Source organism: Haemaphysalis longicornis, unplaced genomic scaffold (genome assembly GCF_048455015.1).
Source record: "Haemaphysalis longicornis isolate Haplotype H1 unplaced genomic scaffold, Haemaphysalis longicornis Haplotype H1 scaffold_2, whole genome shotgun sequence".
In the NCBI taxonomy this organism is placed as follows: Eukaryota; Metazoa; Arthropoda; class Arachnida; order Ixodida; family Ixodidae; genus Haemaphysalis; species Haemaphysalis longicornis.
Window position 1 is genome coordinate 225,133,540 of NW_027526295.1, and position 19,636 is coordinate 225,153,175.

At 49.1% G+C, this 19,636-nt stretch overlaps 1 protein-coding gene across 1 annotated transcript in view; it reads left to right on the forward strand.

The window, feature by feature from the left end:
* LOC144167659 (semaphorin-2A-like) overlaps positions 1-15,495 on the forward strand; it is a 20,646-nt gene extending 5,151 nt beyond the window's left edge. The window contains exons 3-5 of the mRNA XM_077696849.1: positions 5,500-5,627; positions 10,802-10,947; positions 15,365-15,495. Of these exons, the coding sequence (XP_077552975.1) occupies positions 5,500-5,627; positions 10,802-10,947; positions 15,365-15,395 (305 nt within the window). The 3' untranslated portion in view covers positions 15,396-15,495. The remainder of the gene's footprint in view (positions 1-5,499; positions 5,628-10,801; positions 10,948-15,364) is intronic.
* Positions 15,496-19,636: the final 4,141 nt, after the last annotated feature.

Consider the following 19,636-nt stretch of genomic DNA (forward strand, 5'->3'; position numbering starts at 1 on the left):
GACGCCAGTCTATATTAGTCACACCAGGCTGCCCTTCCCATCTCTTCAACAGCAGATTGGCCTTACACTTAGGTAACCAATCGCTGGCATTAGTATGTGCTATAAGTGGGCGAGACCCTCGTGACGTTTTTTTCGCAACAGATGATTCTCCACGCCTACCTGGCTAGCTACAGTTGAGGATGATTCCGGAAACCAGGATGAACTACTTTTCTACCTTCTGATGGTGATAAAACTTTTTTTTTAAGTAAAATAGCTTCCCACTCACTGTAAGCGGGAGAAGCCATCAATTCAGGGTCACTGTGGTGGATGCAGTCCTGCGTTCCCGGTCCACCAGCTCTCGCTAATCGTCAGGGTCCGAACTGCCCAGCGCGGCCTCCCACTGCTCGAGGCTGGGGGTCCGAATATTGGGAGTCCGAATAATTCTGTTGTGTTTTGAAAACTCACGCGGTGTGGTACAGTGTTGGATGTTCGCTGCACTGTGGGCATGTCGGTGCGTATATTGGGGGTACATGATATGCAGGAAGATAACGGGGGGGGGGGGGGGGGGGAGTCTTAGTCTGTAGTTGCTGGTAGGCTACAGCCTTTTCTCGGGAGAGCTTCTGGTGCGGTGGTGGGTAGGCACATCTAACACTTCCTGGCTGCTAAATACATTTGCATGTAAACCGCCGCAGCACTACACTACTCACGTAAAGGCATACGAGTCGTTGCCGATTGGCTATAATTTCAGGTCGTAATTAGTGAGGCCAGGGTTCCTTCCACGCTACTGGCATGTCAGCTTTATTTTCCGTATCTTTTATCAAGTGCCGAAGCATGCCCGCACGGTGAGGATGGTTTAAGAAACGTTTCTTCGTCTTCTCAGTGTGCGTTGTATGCGTAGATATGTAAAGTGATCTTCACAGTTCAAAGCGCCTATTTTACTGACTGGGGTAGATTTGCGTGCGACATATATATTTCTTTTATGCTTACACTCTACGACAGTTCTGTGGGTCAGCTTCACCACAATTCATTCTTTCGACCGATTCATGCATCCAACAATAAAATTTCAGCGAATGACGATGTGTAGCGCACGATTCTATACTCACAAGCTGCGTGTGTGCTTTGGCATCACGCGATATAAGCACGACGTTCCGCAGTTTTCATTGCAAGAGCACAGATAAAACATGCGCGTCGAACAGCCTGCATGTTGCGGTCGTACGCCCAAATTTCTTTATTAGCTGCATGGATCAATCAGCAGAGCGGATTGAGATAAGACACAAACACGCGGGACTGCCTTTGATTGCAGCCGTCGTTCCTGCAAGGTTGGTGATGATGATAGGGGTTGGTCAATCGCCGAGGAGCTAGACGACGGTTTCCTCTAGTTACGGCTTTGGAATTGTTAGTTACACACAGGGGTTATTATGCATGGTAATCCTGCCTCGCATCGCGCTGTGAGTAAGACGTTTCGCTGACCTGGAGGCTTTTCTTTCCCTGCCCGCGGTTTTTAATACCTAATGCATACTGGGGCGAGTGCCTCAGCTGAATCTATCCGTAACGCTTTCTAACCGTAACGCCGTGTAACCGCTCGAAAACGCGTAATTGGCAAAGTTGGCACATTTAATCGTTATGATTGTGTGTATCTGATCTATTGGTAGCTTTGCAGTCGATGGGGAACAATCGAAACAAACATTTAAAGCCGTTCTACTCAATGTGAAAGCTGTCGGAAGGGCAGAGCAGGGATTCGCCACAATGGGCTGTATCCGCTCACTGCTACCACCCCATGCAATTCAAATTTCCCGCCTTCGGAATGCTCGCGCTCCCCTTACATGAAATCGTGCCAGTGGGAGTTCGGTTCGTTTTGTGCTTGCTTTTCCTCCCGCACGTGCCGGCGTTGCACTGCTGCGTTTTTTTTTTTTTTTTCGCTTACTATCGTCAAAACCAAACGAATGAGCGTTCCTAACTAAATGAACGTGGGCGCTGCCTCTTAATTACGTATAGTTTGCCTCAAATGTACCTACATTTTTTTTTTGCGCTAAACAACGGGAAGTTGTATGACAAGCGCCAGCGGTTCACGACTTTGGAACGCTTACGATTTTATAAACCGCTGGGATCCAGTGGGAAGCATCACTGGAGGATGGGGAACGATCTATTTACATAATTTACAATGCGGCCATACCAGCGCCCGCTGGGACCCAGCCACTTCTTCGTCGTCCTCGTAGTCTTCTGTGATGAGCCATGGCAGTATGGGACATTGGCCGCCTACGTGTCCCGTAACGTTACCCAGCATCTGGATTACGCCGCGATGACGGAACGCCGGAAGTAAAATGCTTCCGGTCTGAGGTCACGCGTCTGAGGTCAAGCGTCTCGCTTATGCGGGTCACTTTGGAGTTTACTGTACAGATAGGGAAAGTGTCATTCATGCCGTTGAAATCGTGAAACGGTTTGGTGTTTCAACAGGTAGCCTTGTAAAGTGGGGAAAGTGTGTGGGATTCTGGCATGATGCTTGGCCGACAAACCCTGACATTTTCGCCAATGTCACTAGGGTCACCCATCCAGCGAAGTACTTGGGTACTCCATTGGAGTTTTACAGAGACAGTCAGCCGTAATGGCGTGCGCAAGCTCGGGAGCTGTGGGAGAAAGCAAATAAATGGAGAGTCAATGGTGTTTCTATGTTTGCTAGGGCAAATGTATGCAACATTTTTCTGGCTAGCAAATTGTGGTTTGTTATCCAAGCGCTGCATTGTTCCCGGGTGAATATACAATGACTTCACCCCGTGTTCGCTGTATTTGTATGGGCTTCCACTTGGGAGTGGACTATCAGAATGAATTTGTTTCGACGAACCTACGGTGGCGGCTTCGGGCTGACGAACCTGTTTGTAAGACAACTCGTGAATCGGTTTTTGTTCTTGCGGGACGTTCAAGACCCTTTTTTGCGAACAGTAGTTCAAATGGGGCTAGTGCGGGCTGTGCCAGAATTCGTAGTTTCTACGAGTAGTATGACAGGAAGCATTTATGGATACTTTAAAAAGATTATTGTGTCATCCCGTTTTTGAGGAAACAGAAGCGACGGAAGAGACGCAAACCTAATGTAGCAGCAAATGGGTCTTCGATAAAACGCTTTCGCATTCCAAGTATATGGGCATGCTTAAGTGCTCCGAAAAAAAAGAAATATTCGTTATCGACGGTAAAGCCATCAATCGCTAACATTTAAAATATTACAGGGTTTAAATATCTTTGTGTCACCAATTACGCACTCTTGTGCAGGCACAAGGTGCAACACTTTTTGCGTAGCAGATTTTGGTACGGTACATGGCAGAAAATGCTTCCGCACCACAAAATTATCAGAAAGAGAATTGTTCACGTGGGGACGGCTTATTATACTTTGTGCGAAGTCTCTTCGCAATCGTCTTAACGAGGTGGCTTGTGGATCCGATGTCTGGGGTTCCACCGAGTCTTGCTACCGCCTCTCTACTGTCAGTACATATGGTAAACGCCCGGCCCCGGTGCTCCTCCGCCTGCTAGCGCTCTTCCATGTGGTTCGCCGCCAGCAGTACCGCCTCCAGCTCGCATCGCACTGTCCTGAACGGGGTGTCCAACTGAAACGTCCGCCTCGCCCACGCTGCCCCATCTGCACAAGCAACGGTAACGCCGTTGCGGTCGCATCGACGGCGGCGTCCACAAATATAGCACCTTCTTGCAGGTCGGCTCGTGCCGCCGCGGCGGTCCGCTCCTTTCTGTGGCGGTCTTTCCTCTGGACCCTCCACATGGGTTTGGGGGTGCGGATAAGCTCGTCCTCTCAAAAGGGAATTGGATTTGGCGGTGTCAAAATCAGCGACTCGTCGCTCGCTGTGTCGTTGATGAGACGCTGGATGTGTGCCCGACATTGGTGGTAGCCCGTCTCGTTGCGTGCCCTTTGTACCGCTCCTCTGTGATGTGGGGTAGCGGAGGAAGCCTCGCAAAGCGGTAGAGCTCCGCGGTTCTGGTGTGCCTGGGCAGACCTGTGATAGCTGGCAGGCACTGGCGGTGCAGCGTTTTTAGTTGCGCGTGTTCCGCTTGGGTGAGCTCGAAGCAAACCGCCCGTAGCATGCCTTCTATGTAAGCACCGCCTGGGTCAGCGTACGTATAGCCTGCGTCGCCGCACCGCCGAAGCGGTTACCCATCCGTCGGATGATATGGAGTTGTTGCCGCCACGTAACCTTCAGCTGTCAGACCCACTCGTCGGCTCCACCCTGTTCGTGCAGTGGGACCCCTGGGATCTGGATCCAACGGGAAGCAGCACCCTCGATGCGATGACCGCCTATCCTGATGTCGATGGCCTCTCTAGTCTGCTCCGCACCACCTAGAACAATGTACTAGGATTCTCTGAAGAGGCGCGCATGTCTGTTGCCGTGAGCCCCCGTTCAATGGCGTCCAGTCCACGCTTCACCGCCGCTGTGGCCGTCTTGACGTCGGTCGAGCCATCAGTCCAGATCGTGATATCGTCCGCGTATACTGTGTGCTTCAAGTGGTCGATTGTCTCGAGCTCACCAGCGATGTCACGCATCACAAGATTAAATAGCATAGGAGACAGGATCGCGCCCTGTGGCACGCCGACTACATTGTTGAAGGTCTTTGGTTGGTGGCTGTTGGTGTTAACATCGAATGTCCGGTTTTTTAGGAACCCTTTCACAAAATTGGTGATGCGTGTGCATTACTGAGGGAAATTGAAAAAATTTGAAGTCGCCGTCACCGCGTCAAGTTCGGAACAAAAACGGAAATAAAAGCGGCTACGTCTCGGTAAAAAATATAGCAAACATCAGACGCGTTCCAGTGCAACTGGTACGATCGTTTGAAACGGTCGGATCGGTCGAGACGTATTCTTTCGATCTTAGCAGAAAAACAATGAAATAAAGGCTTCAACGGGCAACTGTGTTGTCGGGAATGATCACTGAAGAAAGGGCGGAGACACGGACCGCAAATTAAAAACAATGTAATGACGCTTCGGACCCAGAGACGGGAGCCTTGTGCAAATCGTTAACAATGATCTTGTTCTGGCGATGAAAAGATCATTGCTTTGTTTTTATTTTATGGTCACTGTCTTTTCAACAAGACGGACAACCACCGTAAGAATACGTTTACATTGAAGAAACTTCTTAGAATATTGTTCGCGTTTGATTTTTTGCGTTTCCGGAATTTTATAATTCCGACGAATCAGCACCATTGGTCGGTTCTAACTTCTGCCCTAATGGCGGAATGGCGATTCTGCGCCCAAGATCGTTTACGTTCGCCTGCACTCATACCACTGTGCACATAGACCGTGGGTTCTTGGGAAATTGAAGCATGTATATTCGATGGCATCGGCGACGGTTTCAACCTCAAAGTGGTAGAACCGAATGTTTGTTCTCTTTTATTACCTTCGACATGTCTTCTCATTGAATTGCACATGAACTAAACGACAACAAACGCTACCGTCAATCAAAGGAAAGTCCGCTGTGAATTTTGTGCTACTGGCGCTGTCGACTTGCAAACATCTCTTTTTTACAGCGGAAGGGGCAGTGTTGAAGATTGCGGAACAATACCAGTCCAACGGCCCTGCTCCTGCCCCGGCCGTGATGGTCGACACGTTCAATATCACGGGAGAACCGATACGGAAGATGCTAGTCTCCTTGAATGTAAGAACGTCCTATCCGACTCCCTTCGTCACATGCGTTTATGAATGGAGCCGGCCGGGTGTGAAAGGCGAATGGAGTGGTGTTCGTTTCGATATCCTAATAAACACCGACAGGCTTTTCGAAACCGCTTTTTGAACCTGCCTTGAACTGTAATTTAGGGAAGCAATCTCCCGTACTAAAAGCGCCAGTGGAGGTTGGGCATATTTGAAGAAATACACAAGGACACAACTGAAGGGGGCAACTGGAGTGTTCTTCATGGCATGCTGTGCATAGCCGCACTGTGTAAAGAATGAAAACAAACACCAGGAAGAGGTGCGATAGCTTGGGAAAGGAATTACCACGTATACAGATGCTGCGCTGCATACGGCGACAGAAGACGATCGTGAACCTGTCGCCCATAAAGTTTAGCGCCCCTCCCCTCTTGCTCTTTCTGTACCTCCTTCCCCCAATCATGTCCTTCCACTTTCCTTGTTCTCTCCTCCACCCTACATGCTTTTTCACCCTCTCCTCCCATACCAGTCCTCCTCCTCCTCCCTCTCACGCCACCAATTACGCCCTCTAATTCTCCTGGTCGTGCAGGTATCCCCTATGTAGCGGGTCATGACGTGTGTTCTCTCACCAAAGCATCCGTCCAAGTTGTACGACTGGCTCAATCCTAATGCTGCTATTGAGGGTACGTTACAGGTGGTAGCTGTCCTATACTATATTCCATTCTCTGATCTTATTGTACCTGCATTCAAATCTACTTTTAGTCACTCCTAGAGCCTTGATGTTTACAGTTTCTGGGCTATCTTGAAACCCTGAAACTTCGGGCAGGCGAATATTCCCTGCCTATAGATTAAGATGGATACGATCACATTCCAACACAATGTGCCGAATCGTTGCTGTTTCCTTTCCGCCGACGAAGCACAGTCGATCATTTTGCGCATACTTTTCCCACAAAGCTATTTGTTTACAAGCAACCTGGTCCAGCCCCAGACAGAGAATAACTACCCTTAGAACAATCATAAATATTTCCATTTTGCTGTCAGGCTTCCCTTCCCCGCAGACTTATAACGACGTTTTTGATTCCATTTTCCCCTCCAGGTATTCTTTTCTCCTGCCTTGTTTCTCTTTTTAATTACATTGGTTGTCTTTCGTTCTCCACTGTTGTTTACGTACTCTATCATACACCTTCTAGCCTTTCTTAGCCATGTCGTGTCCCTGCTTTTCAAGTGTAGGTACCTAAAGACATCAGCTGCCTACTTACGTAGATCTACCGGTTTCCCCTTCTTCTCATAAATATTTTATTCTCAGTGGGATGTGATGTTACGAGACGCAAGGTGAGGTAATAGGAACACAAGTTGTAGAAGAAAACATCATAGGCATTCATGGAAGGATGGATGTAGACCGTTAACGGCACAATAAAACACGGACTTACTAGACCGTCGAAAGCTCCGGGTAGCAGGAAAGGTGATAATGCGAACAGTCACATGCAGTTAAATAAAACATTGTAAATGAAATTTAGTTTGTTCTTACGGAGAGAAGAACAAACTTACAAGGCGAGTTTGCTCTTACAAGGCAGATAGCGGAGAGGCACACGAGGGTTGGAGGCACGTCGGAGGCAGTGGCCTTGTGATGTCAGCGGCTGAGGCAAAGGGCGTAGGGAGGGAGGACACACTTCTAGGCGTTGTAGAAGCTCAAGAAGCTCACCCGGTAGATGATCGGTACGGGGAGCCTCGGCGTCCTACAACAGCCGGGAACACCGTGGTTATGGCCGCCCTACAACAGGGTTCAGAAACACATGACTTGCCCGCTGAGCAGCCCCAATCCATCCCGCACATTACATTCCCCTTCTTTCTGTGCCTTCCTTGGCGGGGATTCTTCGCTGAAAGATTTCCACCATTCTTTCCGCGGATTGGCCGCCTCCCCTGACAGGTACCTCAACAACTCAGCTTCCACAATTCCAAACGACGCCCAGCCCATGCATTCATCCGCTCCTGCGTTAGTTCTTTTACTGAGCACATGTGTAACTGAAACCAAACGGCCAACCGTTCTATGGTTTACTTCCAGCGCGCTTGCGCGTCCATTTTTAGGGCTTTAAAAACACAACACTAAATGTGAAGCCCAAACTCATTGCTGGTTCCGGAATTCCTCTTGCTACTTATTGTAATGCCCTTAAAGATCTGTATGCTTCATTATAGTTACGTTTCACCTTCCTTTACTTTCGATCTGTTCCTCGTGAGTTCTTAAGCTGTTTCTCTCTTCCTTAATCGACACCACCAAACATTTATAACCATTCACTCTGGGTATTTTGCAATGCAGGATTGACGTTGTGTAATTGCTAGTGTCGTTGAACACCATTATTATCAATTATTATGGGCTAAAATCTAATCTGAGGTCTGTGGCTTCCTGGCCACTTATATTTACGAGCCGTTTCATATCTCTCTGGTCGACATGTAAAAGAACAATGCTGTCTACGTGTGACATTACCGAAATCAGCTGCAATAACAGAAACGCTGGCTAGTTGGAAACAATTCATGACTAACTTGAGCGCACAAAAACCGTGGACTGAACGAAAAAGACATGAAGGCCAGCGCAGCACAGTTTGTTGTGCGCTCAAGTTACAGTCCTGAATAACCGAAATACGCTGTTCTGCCACTTGCATGCATTGAGTTCAACCCTAACTGACTTTCTTCCAGCTTCTTTTCTAACCATTCCAGCTATAGAATAAGAGGTATCGGGCTCAAAGGTCCCAATACATCTACATATTGCCCAAAAGAACTTTATTACCCCGTCATCTAAACCCTTGAGTTTTCAGCCCACCACACAGCAATTAGCTGTTCACGTTGCCCCTTTAACAACCCGAATGTTACCCATACTAGTCTATTCTGAGCTTTAGAGATTTCAATGCACTCACTCCAATCCTTCTTACCTACCTACCTATTCTTTCTGCCATCCCCCTCTCTCACAAATTCCCCTTCACCCTCTCACTCTCCATCTTTTACTTTTCACTCCTTATTTCCCCTGCCCCTTTCCAGCTCTCTCTTCGCCGGGTCACGCGATCCATTGAGTGAGTGTAGGCTTTAACGCGCCGACTCAACGCGTGCAATGAGGGGCGCTGTAGTGGAGGGCTTTGGATTAATTTTGACCACATGGGGATTTTTAACGTGCGCCGAAATTTCGTACACACGGGAGTTTTTGCTTTTCACCTCCATCAGAAAAGCGGCCGCCGCTGCCGGGAATCGAACCCGTCATCTCGTGCTCAGATGCGCAACGCCTTAGCCACTGAGCCACCGTGGTGGGTGTCACGCGATCCAGCCGCGGTCAGTAGTAATTTGCTGGTGAATGAGGACTGGCCGGTAATGAGGCTACTTTCTGTTCTCGTGTTACGCACTGGCCTGGCAGAACCATAGCACTACGTCGCTGTGCACCCCACCCCTAAATTAGCATAAAAACACGAAGTCACAGTTATTTGCGGAAAAAGCCCATAGAAGTGATCTGAGGGAACACTTCTGAAAAAGAAAATCCGTAGACGCAAATATTTTCATAATTGCTTGGCTCGAAGTTAGTACAAGATGCGTCAAAACCTAGGCCATGAAAACATGACAGGGAGCTCTTTTTGTCAGGTGCTCAAAGCAATAGCGGGAGTGTTCAAAGTTCAGCAGTAGATCGCTCTTGATGTATAAGGAAGTGCCGAGCTTGCATCTTCATCGAAAAGGGGGGGGGGGTCACTTATTCGTGGTAAGTAATGGTGGATAACCCTTGATCCATCAATTGCCGGTTGCTCAGGCATCGTTCCTGCTGCAGCGGCGTTCCTGCTGCAGCGGCGTCCCTGGCTGACCGTGGGTGACAGGCACATGAACAAACTATATCCGTGTTTGCCTAGCCCAAGAAAGGCTATCATGTTTGCGGCATGCGCTGGAGCTCCAATAGAAACGAACGAAGGGTGCCCTAATTCACAGTTCGGCCATTCCAACTGACCACAGGAAAAAAGGGGAGGGGCTGCGGAGAGGAAGACAGACCTCTTGCAGGAACTTCGGAGTTGTCATACCATTCTCCCTATCACTTAGCAGTCGCCAATAACTGTGGCGCATCGTTCGGCAGTTTCCTGTGTGTTACTCTTTTAGTACGCAGTATCTCTTAGTCCAGGTGAAAACCCAGAAAGCGCCTCGTCCCGTCGATCTGACCTTCAAACTCAGCCAAGGCCAATCCAGTGCATAGTGCGGTTTACTGAGTGAAGTCTAATCGCTTGTTGGTTCCGTCGTGGTGCTGCTCAAAGGAGGACATGCAGGGCAACGAGGAAATGCGCGTGCCTCATAAAACGATACAAGGAGGCGCTGGGTATGTCTGGGCCGGTGACTGCGTCGAGAATCGTGTGCGTGCGTTTCCTGCGCGTTCTCGGAGCGAAAACAGAGCTATCACCTCGCAAACTTGGTTTAATCGCGTTCAACCACGGCATATTTTGAAGCTAAGCTTTACTACTTTCGTGGAGGGGTTTCGCGGAGGATACGCAAGTTAACCTTTTGACCGGAGACACACCCCCCCGGTGACACACCCCTCGCAGCGCAGCGCGTGATTCGCCTGGAAGCTGTCGGCGCTCCGCACAAGGCCCTGTTTTAAGTCGTTTTGCGACTTAGCGGTGGCGGCCGCTACGAGACTGGCGGCTAGGCTGATCAGCAGCCGACCAAAACCGCCGCCTTCCACGCATGCGCCGCTGGGTCGCCTCGGGATATGTGACTCACACAGCGCCGCGCTCGTCATGAAACAGGAACGCCGCGATCGCCGAGAACAAAAGCGAGGCTGTGCCTTATTGTGCGAGCGTTGCACGGGACTGAACCACCTTGAGCCGTGGTCGGAAATACAGCCACATAAAAAGCTGACCAAGCGGAACCATGACTCAACCAGACAAAGCCAACCTTTAGCTTTGCATATCCAAGATTGGCTTAGCTAAGCCGCAATCATTTTTATGCTCGCCGTGTGCCCTTCTTCATGTCTTCCGAAACGCCTCGACGGAAGCTTAAAGTTCGTGGAAATAAATTCCTCGCAGTCATATTGCACAGAATTGCTTTATCAAACGAGGCAAACGATCAAGCTAGACAAGGGAGTACCTCACTGCGAGATCGCCCAGTCTTATGCTTCGCACTTCCCTAGCAACGCTTAGGGTAACTTAACAGTTTGCTTCTTGTTTCCAGCGCAGGAGCCTGTACGTGTTTTCAGACGACGCCGTTCGCCAGTACAGGCTGGACGCGTGCGAAGGCCGCCACTTTGAGTGCGCTGCCTGCGTACTGGACCCTTTCTGTGGCTGGGATGGCCAGCGGTGCCTCCCTCACACTACTGGGTACGTGCACCGCAAGGAACATGTTCTTGGCCGTTACCCCTGAGAGAGCGCCATGATTAAGCTTTTCGTCGTGTTTCTCTGTTGTGACCTTGTCCTGCCTCCAGCTGACAGTCTGAGTGAGGGCAGGTGTTAGAAATTATATTTGGGAAACTGTGAGGTTGGAGGTAGAACGGGGTAAATCGGGAAGTGCAGTCAGAGACCTCCTCGCGCACGTATAGTGTTTATGGAGGGAACTACAAACGTTCAAGTATAACGGTACCGTCGAGAGAAAATAATCGCTTTGGACGTCATCTGGGAGCGTGATTGGCGGAACCGATGGCCTCGCACGGAACTATGTATCGCCTACATTATACTACCATATCCGCTGAGTTCAATCGATAGCTACTGTTTTGGCTGGGCGAATTGGGTATGGAAGCATGAGCCGCTTTCTCAAGCCTTGTTAATGGGAGCTGCGTTCCAGTGGTCATGTCAGCCAGCCCGGTGCGTTCAGTCCACATGACGTGCTCAAATAAACCCAGCTCACCGCGTGACTTGGCGCTCTCTTTGCGGTGTCCCTTACCATGTTAGGAGAAAGAGTGCGGCGAACTCCCTCGTCTTTATTCTTCACAGGTTCCGGTGTTGGCGCACCGCATGCCATTGAGTTTCATGCAATAATAACTAGAGAAGAATCTGGCGCTACTATGAGCGCGCGAACTCCGGTATGGCGCTTACGCTTCGATGGAAACGATCGGTAGTAGTGAAGCCATACTGCGAATATTGACTTTTTTACCATAAAGTTAGTATCAAAAATTTTTGTGATATAAAAGAGACATTTTACCTTTAAAGACGGTATTTTAGCCTGACCCCGGGACATTGACCTAGCTCGCGGCTCACAAATGGGCGGCCCACCTAGCTTCCGTCTTACCGGTCGCCGGTATGACTGGTCGACGCCGCAGAAACGGCGTGCCCCCAAAAATTGTGGCCGTCGCAAACGTTGCGCAGTTTGCCTACGCTGCGAAAAGAGAACGCTCTGCCCCACGGGCGGCGTTGCAAGACATAATTCGTAGTTAAATTCACCGCCGTGTTCGTGGTTTGGTGCTCGTTCTACTGTCAATGAATGAATGACAACACGCCGGACTGTCAAGTTTGGTTGCAGAACATTTTCACTGAGCGCTGCGCCAGCGCGCGAGCAACACAGAGTTCAAAGGCAAACGCATTTCCGAAAGCTTTTCCCTCACGCGCCTCGTGAATCCCCCGGCCTGTCCGGTTGAATTCATTTGGACACCGCGCACACTCGTCTGGGAGGGAACGAGGCTCCCCATAATGTGCCAAGAGGACTTACTATCCATGCCGGGGATAGCCTCACCCCCTACCATGGTGCCCAATCCGCTATGGAACGACAAGATATGACGACATGGTCGCGCATTACCGCCTGGCCCGCCGCCACTATACCCCCCCCCCCCCCCTCCCCGCCTATCCCGGGCTCACCGAATATAAGGAACGTATCTGGCAACCAATACCCTCACTTTCCGGGCAGTACTCCTCACCGAATTGCCTCCTTCGTGGTGCCCCCGCCACACTTGTCCACTCTTTGTGGGGATTCTCCAAGGTCCCTTCCCGTATGTAAATAGGGCTGGGCAGTGGGATGAGGGTGACCTGGACAGCCCGGGCCTGCACGTGCAAATACTGCTGTTCCAGAGGGCTGCCACCGTCGGACACTGGTGGACACCGGGCACCACTAAACCACAGGACTTAATAAATGTGTTTCTCTCACTCTCTCTTTCTCTCCCTCGTGCTACCTTCACTAGCACAGGCGAGCAAGCAAGACCACGACGAAAACAAAACTGGCTGCACAATATAATCCGCAGATCTTTCCGCGAGCCCCCGAGTGCCAATCCGGATCCAGATCTACCCATCACGTCCATTACCTCGGAAGATCGCAGCGCCAGCTTCCTCTCTAGTTATTACTGTGTGAAACTCTATGCCGCATGCGATATGTATCTGCCAAACCCAACATAGCGTTGTAAGTGGCAACAATTAGGCTGCCGTGTTAATTCTGCAACCAAGGAACTCAAGTATAAGCGTTTTAGCTATCCATGGGTTTTGTATGTAGCTGTGTAATGGAGTGGCGTGGACGCGGTCCCTCTGACCACTGTTTTCTTGAACAGAAGCGGTGTATGGCTCAGTCTCTGGGAATTTTGGGGGCTTTCCAGTAGAGTACCTTTTGCAGCAAAGCCAAACTTCTCACGAGTGGTCCGTAGCTCTTCATTTAAAGGGGCGATAAAGACAAAATACGAGTTTGGTTCATTAGAAGGACTGCACTCTCTCCATAACAATGATACCAAGGTTATCGCTAACTTTGAACGAATAATTAATATGTTAAGGAAAACATGTGAATCAGTAGCGACTCCCGATGCACTTTCCGGCAACTTTTCTACGACGTCATTGATCATTGCTTGTGCGATTCGCAGGCTCCGACCTGAACCACTGCAAGACGCATGACTGGGCGATTGTTGTGGGGCCTTTAGTTCCGTTTGATTGCGTCACCTGAACGCTAATGTGCAGTTTACATGCGGAAAATTTTTTTTAGTGCTGCCCCACGTGACGTCACTTCCGCCCATAACGCGTCACCATACCGCGAAATTTGAAGGTTTTTAACACTTCTTGCATTTTTTTTTTCGTTATAAACGTCTTTCGTGGCTCGAATGGAGCTGTATTTGGTACTGATGCCTTCGGTACTGATTGACTTCTTTCCAATTAAACAAAGTTGAGTTTTGTCTTCATGGATCCTTTAACGTAGGAATTTTCTGTTAAAAAAGCAGGTCGATTGGCTTTGTCGCCTTGCCGAGTTTCATTGACTTCCCGTAATTAGTTGTGCGTCATGGAGTGGTAAGCCTTCTGAAATTCTTTTCTGCCATCAATATAAATGTTTCAACCACAGAACCATGCCTAAAGAGAATGACTGTAGCCTGTGTTTACCGAAATTATCCTGAAGCAACTTTATACAATGTTTGACTACTACAACGTCTACGTAACCATGAGAAGTTTTATCGCAGCAGGTATCATGAATATTTATCAGTTGCAGTTCTAATACAGATAACATAAAGCCGCGGCTGCGGCTCCATTCCATCAGCATTACAAAACCGCCGTATAATTAGGGTTGTCCGTTTTCGGTTAAAACCAGATTGTACCCAATCTTACACTCCGAAGAATCGGGTTAAACCCGATTTCTCCCTGTATGAACCTTTTCAAAGTTGCGATCAGCACAATCGTGCGCTGACGGTTCGCCGTTCTCAACTAGTATTTGCTGGAAGAAAGCCCCACAATCGGTAATTTCGAACGCATTTAGTACTGGTATGACTCTACCGCTCGCCACCCCAGGGTGGCAACTGCTGCACTGGCCTATTTTTACCTACCTAATGGAAGCTGTAATGTCGAGAAAACTTTCTTCCAGCTGAGATGCGTTCAATGGTCGGACAGGTCTCGCATGAAGACCGACATGTTGGGAATATATTGCACGTAAACAAGGATATGTAAGAAATGAATTACCAGCTTTTCGTGTATAAAATGTTTATTCCTTATAAATTATCAATTTTCGTTGATGTCATCATTACTGATCCATTTCCAAACAAACGCCAAATGTCGGAGAGTATTTGCTAGAAACCACTGATGTCCCCTCGATTACTAGCTTGAAACAAACACCAAATCTAACGCGTTAGTTCGTCATGTCTTCTGATAAAATAAACTAGGTGTATTAGTACATCTGTAGATTTTCGGAATTTCGAAATGGTTTTCGAAAAAACCCTGTTTCTCCCCGATAATATGAAACCTGACAGCCGATTTTTACCCCCCAATTGTCAAAAAAATAATATAAAACCTGAAAACGAACATCCCTACGTGTTGATAGACACATTTTTCGTCTGAAATAGGACGGTAGACTTTCTAAGTGTTCTTAGGGTAACTCAGTCTGAAGTGTGATAAAGCTAAAATTACAAGCAATCGTATCTCGTTTCACGTACTCGTTTGAACTGCGCCTCGGTAAATTGTGTTATGTGTCTTTCATAAGTTTTGCACATTCACAGCGGGGACAGAGGGCACTTTTTCGCACCATTTTTTCTTTGTTTAAAAATAGAGAAAAGCAAGTGATAAAACTCGCGCAAAAGACTAGCATGGCTCAAAATGCTGCATTGTTTGCTTTAAAGGTAGATCTAGTAGTCTCTCAAACCAATACGGAAGCGAAATCAATAAAGATATCACTATTAATGTGGGTTGTGTATGTACCATGTAGCACTTGAAATGTCTGACACAAAAATATTGCTAGCCATGAGTAAGTTCATGAATGTCCTAATCTTCGGTAATGTGTAAGCTGTATGTGATGCCATGCTCAAACTGTTTTGCAAGTTTATTATCTGCGTCTTTCTTCTTACCCCTTTTCCAGAGGTTCAGCGACCACTACAAGAACATGTTGAAGGCGGCCATTTATGGATTTTATTTTTCTCTGTATTCGCTGAATTCCTCTGAAGATAAATAGAAATAAACAATAAACGTGACTACTTACTTTGCCCGTCTATCGCGCTCTTTAAGCAGGCCTGTTCCGATAGCACCTGGCAAATTTCGCTCGGCGCTGCAAGCACGATGGAATGCAAAGCCTGCATATTGCCGCGAACCATAAATTGGGTTTGTTTATTTGTGTTTTGCTTTTACCGCCCGGCTGCGCCGGTCTGCGTTATCTCTGCGCCAAGGGAAGCGCGTGTTCCATTCTTCCTTTCTGTGCCGCATGTGTTATCTGTTGTGATAGGGAGAGCATTCCGATCTTACGTGAACAGCCCAGAATAATCTTCTTGGATCTACTATGTTCTCGATGCGAATCGACGTTTCGAGAACCACGCGCGCCGAAAGATAAAAAGCCTGCAGTGCGAACGCCGGGGCATTCGATTCTGCGACGCTCGCCGACGCACGTACGTCACTTTGTTGACCACTGCTTCGCCGCCTCTGTATTCTTTTCAGTTGTTAGGGGAGCACAAGTTCGCTCCAATAAACTTGTTTCTTTTCCAAACAACTGCTTCGTCCTTGGCTACGTGACATCTGGTGGAGGTGCTGGGTACGCACCCTTCATGCCCACTACAACCTCTGGAAGCCGCCAAGCCAGTCCAACAAGAGCCAGCCTCCGCGTGCAAGATTTACCACCCGAGTTCGGTCTACTACCGGAGAAGACGAAGAAGAAAAACGTCGCAACCAGCACCATGCTCAACCAAGCCAACCCTCCTGTCGTTCTGCAGCAGCCACGGGAACCGCCATCATTCCGAGGAGCCCCCGCAGAAGACCCAGAAGAATGGTTGGAGAAACTGGAGCGCGTCCGGAAATTCAACAGGTGGGACGACGCAGAAACGTTCCGGCACGTTTTCTTTTACTTGGAAGATTCGGCTCGCACTTGGTTCGAGAACCACGAGAGCTCCTTGACAAACTGGGCTCAGTTCAAAAGCGTGTTCACTAAGACCTTCACTACCGTCGTGCGGAAAGAAAGAGCCGCCCTTTTGTTGGAAACGCGCACGCAACACCCCAACGAAGGCGTCGTGATCTTCGTTGAGGAGATGAAGCAGCTATTGGCGGTGAGATGTTTGAGTGGCGCCCCCTGGCTCTAACGTCGGCTTAGGGACTCGCGCCGCTGTCGTCTGCTACACTCCGCTTGTGAGGGGCAGCAGTGCCCGTGCTAGAAATCGCCCGCTTTGTTGCTGTAGTGAGTTAAAAAGCGTATTTCTAGGGACTCAGTCATTTTGCCTGCTTCTGACGCATCTGAATAATTTGAAGCTCTATCCCCCACAAATTTGTAACTGACGAAGAGGTAGAGAACAACTTTCTTCAGAGCATCGGTCAGAAGATCGTGTGTAACTCGTCATTTCTAGCTTATTCGCGAGGATCAGCGATCAGAGCTTCTCGATAAGTATTCAAAATGCGTGGTTTCCCTGCAGTATTTTTGAGATGCTCTTATGAAGATTCAACGGTCTAATGCTATGTACCAAGCAGCGCCCTTACACGCGCATCGCACAGCAGGAAATAAAGCGGCTTTCTTCTATTTCTTTCGTTGTTGTCTTGTATCAGATAAATGTTTCTTGTTTTTTTTTCTGCCCAACGCATTAATTTTTCTGCGCCGTCATAAACGTCTTATTAGGAGGTTTTGGGATGTTTGGGAGGCTCGCAAAGATAGCGTGGATATTTCCTTCATGTTGTATGGCACACATTTCCTTCTTCACAAATATGGTTTTCATTACGGCGGCGTGCAAGAAGGTGCATATCCGCAGCGTGCTTTGTTTATTCGCGTGCAAATACAATGAGAAGGTTTGTGCTACGCCACCGCGATCGCGCCCTAGACAACCTTCTCCACAGTACACGAAGGTGGCTTTTGTGCTCCGAATTTCTATCGTAATCATATCGTTATCATAACGAACTGACTCTCAACCCGAACAATGATGGCATGATTACGGTGTTGAAGGCATGATATACTTGCTAACTAAAGCAATAAATAGTATACCTGCATATATTACAAGAATCGAAGCCGAAGAATAATTTCAAGTAGCTCTTTATTGCTTTTCAACCTTTCCAGGCGCAAAGAACAAATCCTATTCTACTCGGGATGGCGTTCTGTGAATTGAAGAAAATTACTTTTACTCTCTGGTCCTGGACTGGGGACCCGGCCCACTAACCAGATCGATTTAATTGTTAAACAAAGTTTTCCCCTCCTCCCCTTACTCCTCCTCCTCCTCTTGAGTGCAGTTTTCCTATAACGCATATCCGAATATCAGGAAGATATGGCTGTGCAAAATGTACCGAAATATTCCTGCAGGCCAGAACAAACATAGTGTTACTGTAAAGTTAACGTAGACGTGACTCGTTTTGCTCAATAAACCTCCATACTGGTTAGATGCCTGGTATAAAATCAGCACGCGCCCATATCCACACTGGGTTATTTGGAACTCAACCTACAGTTTTCGCAGTCTATAGTGCATGTCGGCAAACTTTCATGTCTGGACAACGTAAAGTGATGTGACACAACACGTTCGAGCATTCGGCAAAGTTGCAAAAACTGTTTTACCTTACATATGATTACCGGGAATCGTAATGCCTTGTGACAAAGCCAACAGCCCTGAAGCCCTAGAATTTGTTTTCGTCTTCCATTTTCGCTGTTGTCGGTTATTAGCAGCTGACCGTTCCCTTTGTTCGAAAGATTGCTTAATTGAAAAGCTGACGCCTAGGTCCGACTCTTCCCGCTCCGCACAAAACCGGCTTCGCAACGAATGGGGCGACGCCGGCAATGTTTCTTCCGTAGCGGTATCCAAAACTATACTTTAACTGACACCACGAGCTAGTGTATGCGATTTTAAGCCTATTATTATGATAAAAAGTTACCCACACGCCAATTCTGGTGCGCACAAGCATCAGGCGTTGACTGAGCGCAAAGAAACAGCAGGGAGAGCAAGCCTGAGTGAAGCAGACGACAAATGCGAGAATCCCTAAGCTGACGTCACGGAGGCGCGCTTCGCAGCGCCGCCTGTGTTCGCGCTCACCGCCAATTTCGCCGCGTGGACCCCGAAATGACGGAAGAAAAGAAGTTGCGCTTCTTAATGCGCGGAGTGAAGGAGGAACTGTTTGCTGGACTTGTCCGAAATCCGCCCAAAACCGTCGCCGAATTCGTGACCGAAGCCAGCACCATTGAGAAAGCCCTTGAAATGCGTGCTAAGCAGTATGACCGCAACTTTGTTGGCGCGGCCAATGCGAACGACTTTGGCAGCACGCGGATCCCGGCCGACAGCCTACGCGAGACTATCCGCGAAATAGTGAGAGAGGAGCTGCGGAAACTTCTCCCAACACCGCCGCAGCCCCAAGTCGCTTCCCTCACCGACGTGATTAGAGAAGAAGTGCAACAAGCGTTGGGAACTTCTACGCCATCCGAGGTACCCCGAGAGCCACAAGCTATGACATACTCCGCGGCTGTTCGTCGACTCCGCCCTGCTCCAACACGCCGTCAAGAGGCCCCGCCGTACCGCCGCCCACTGTCACCCGCCCGACCCCCGGTAGCCCGAAACCAGACGCCGAGGAAGACGGACGTATGGCGAACTCCCGATAACCGTCCTCTGTGCTACCACTGCGGAGAGGCCGACCACATTTACCGTCGCTGCCCATACAAAAGACTCGGACTGCGTGGTTTCTCCGTCGACGCACCTCGCCCTCTCCCTGGCCAACGACCACGTGAGATCGACGAGTATCTATCTGAAACCAGCCGTGGCCCAGCGCGTTTCAACCGTTCGCCGTCGCCCTACCCCTACCAATCGCCGAACCGCCGTAGCAACGCTGACTTCGCCCGTGGAAGGTCCCCCAGCCCACGCGGGGGAAACTAAAGGCGGCAACTTCTGGAGGTGAAGTTGCTCTACGGCGAAAAACTAGAAACCCTCCAACGACGCAAGGACGCGCTGAAGACAGTGATTCACGACATGCCCCCATCCCGACGACCCGACCTAACCCTGACGAGACTCCCGAACACGACGACAGCTACACGGCGCGACGCGTACCCGACCTGACCGAGACGTCCGTTGAGAAGACGACGACAACGACGATGCACAGTGCCCGACCATCAACACGTACAAGCAGAGATACGACGCCCCGACGAACCCGGAACTCGAGGACGACTGCATCTGACGTCAAGGTGTCCATCGAC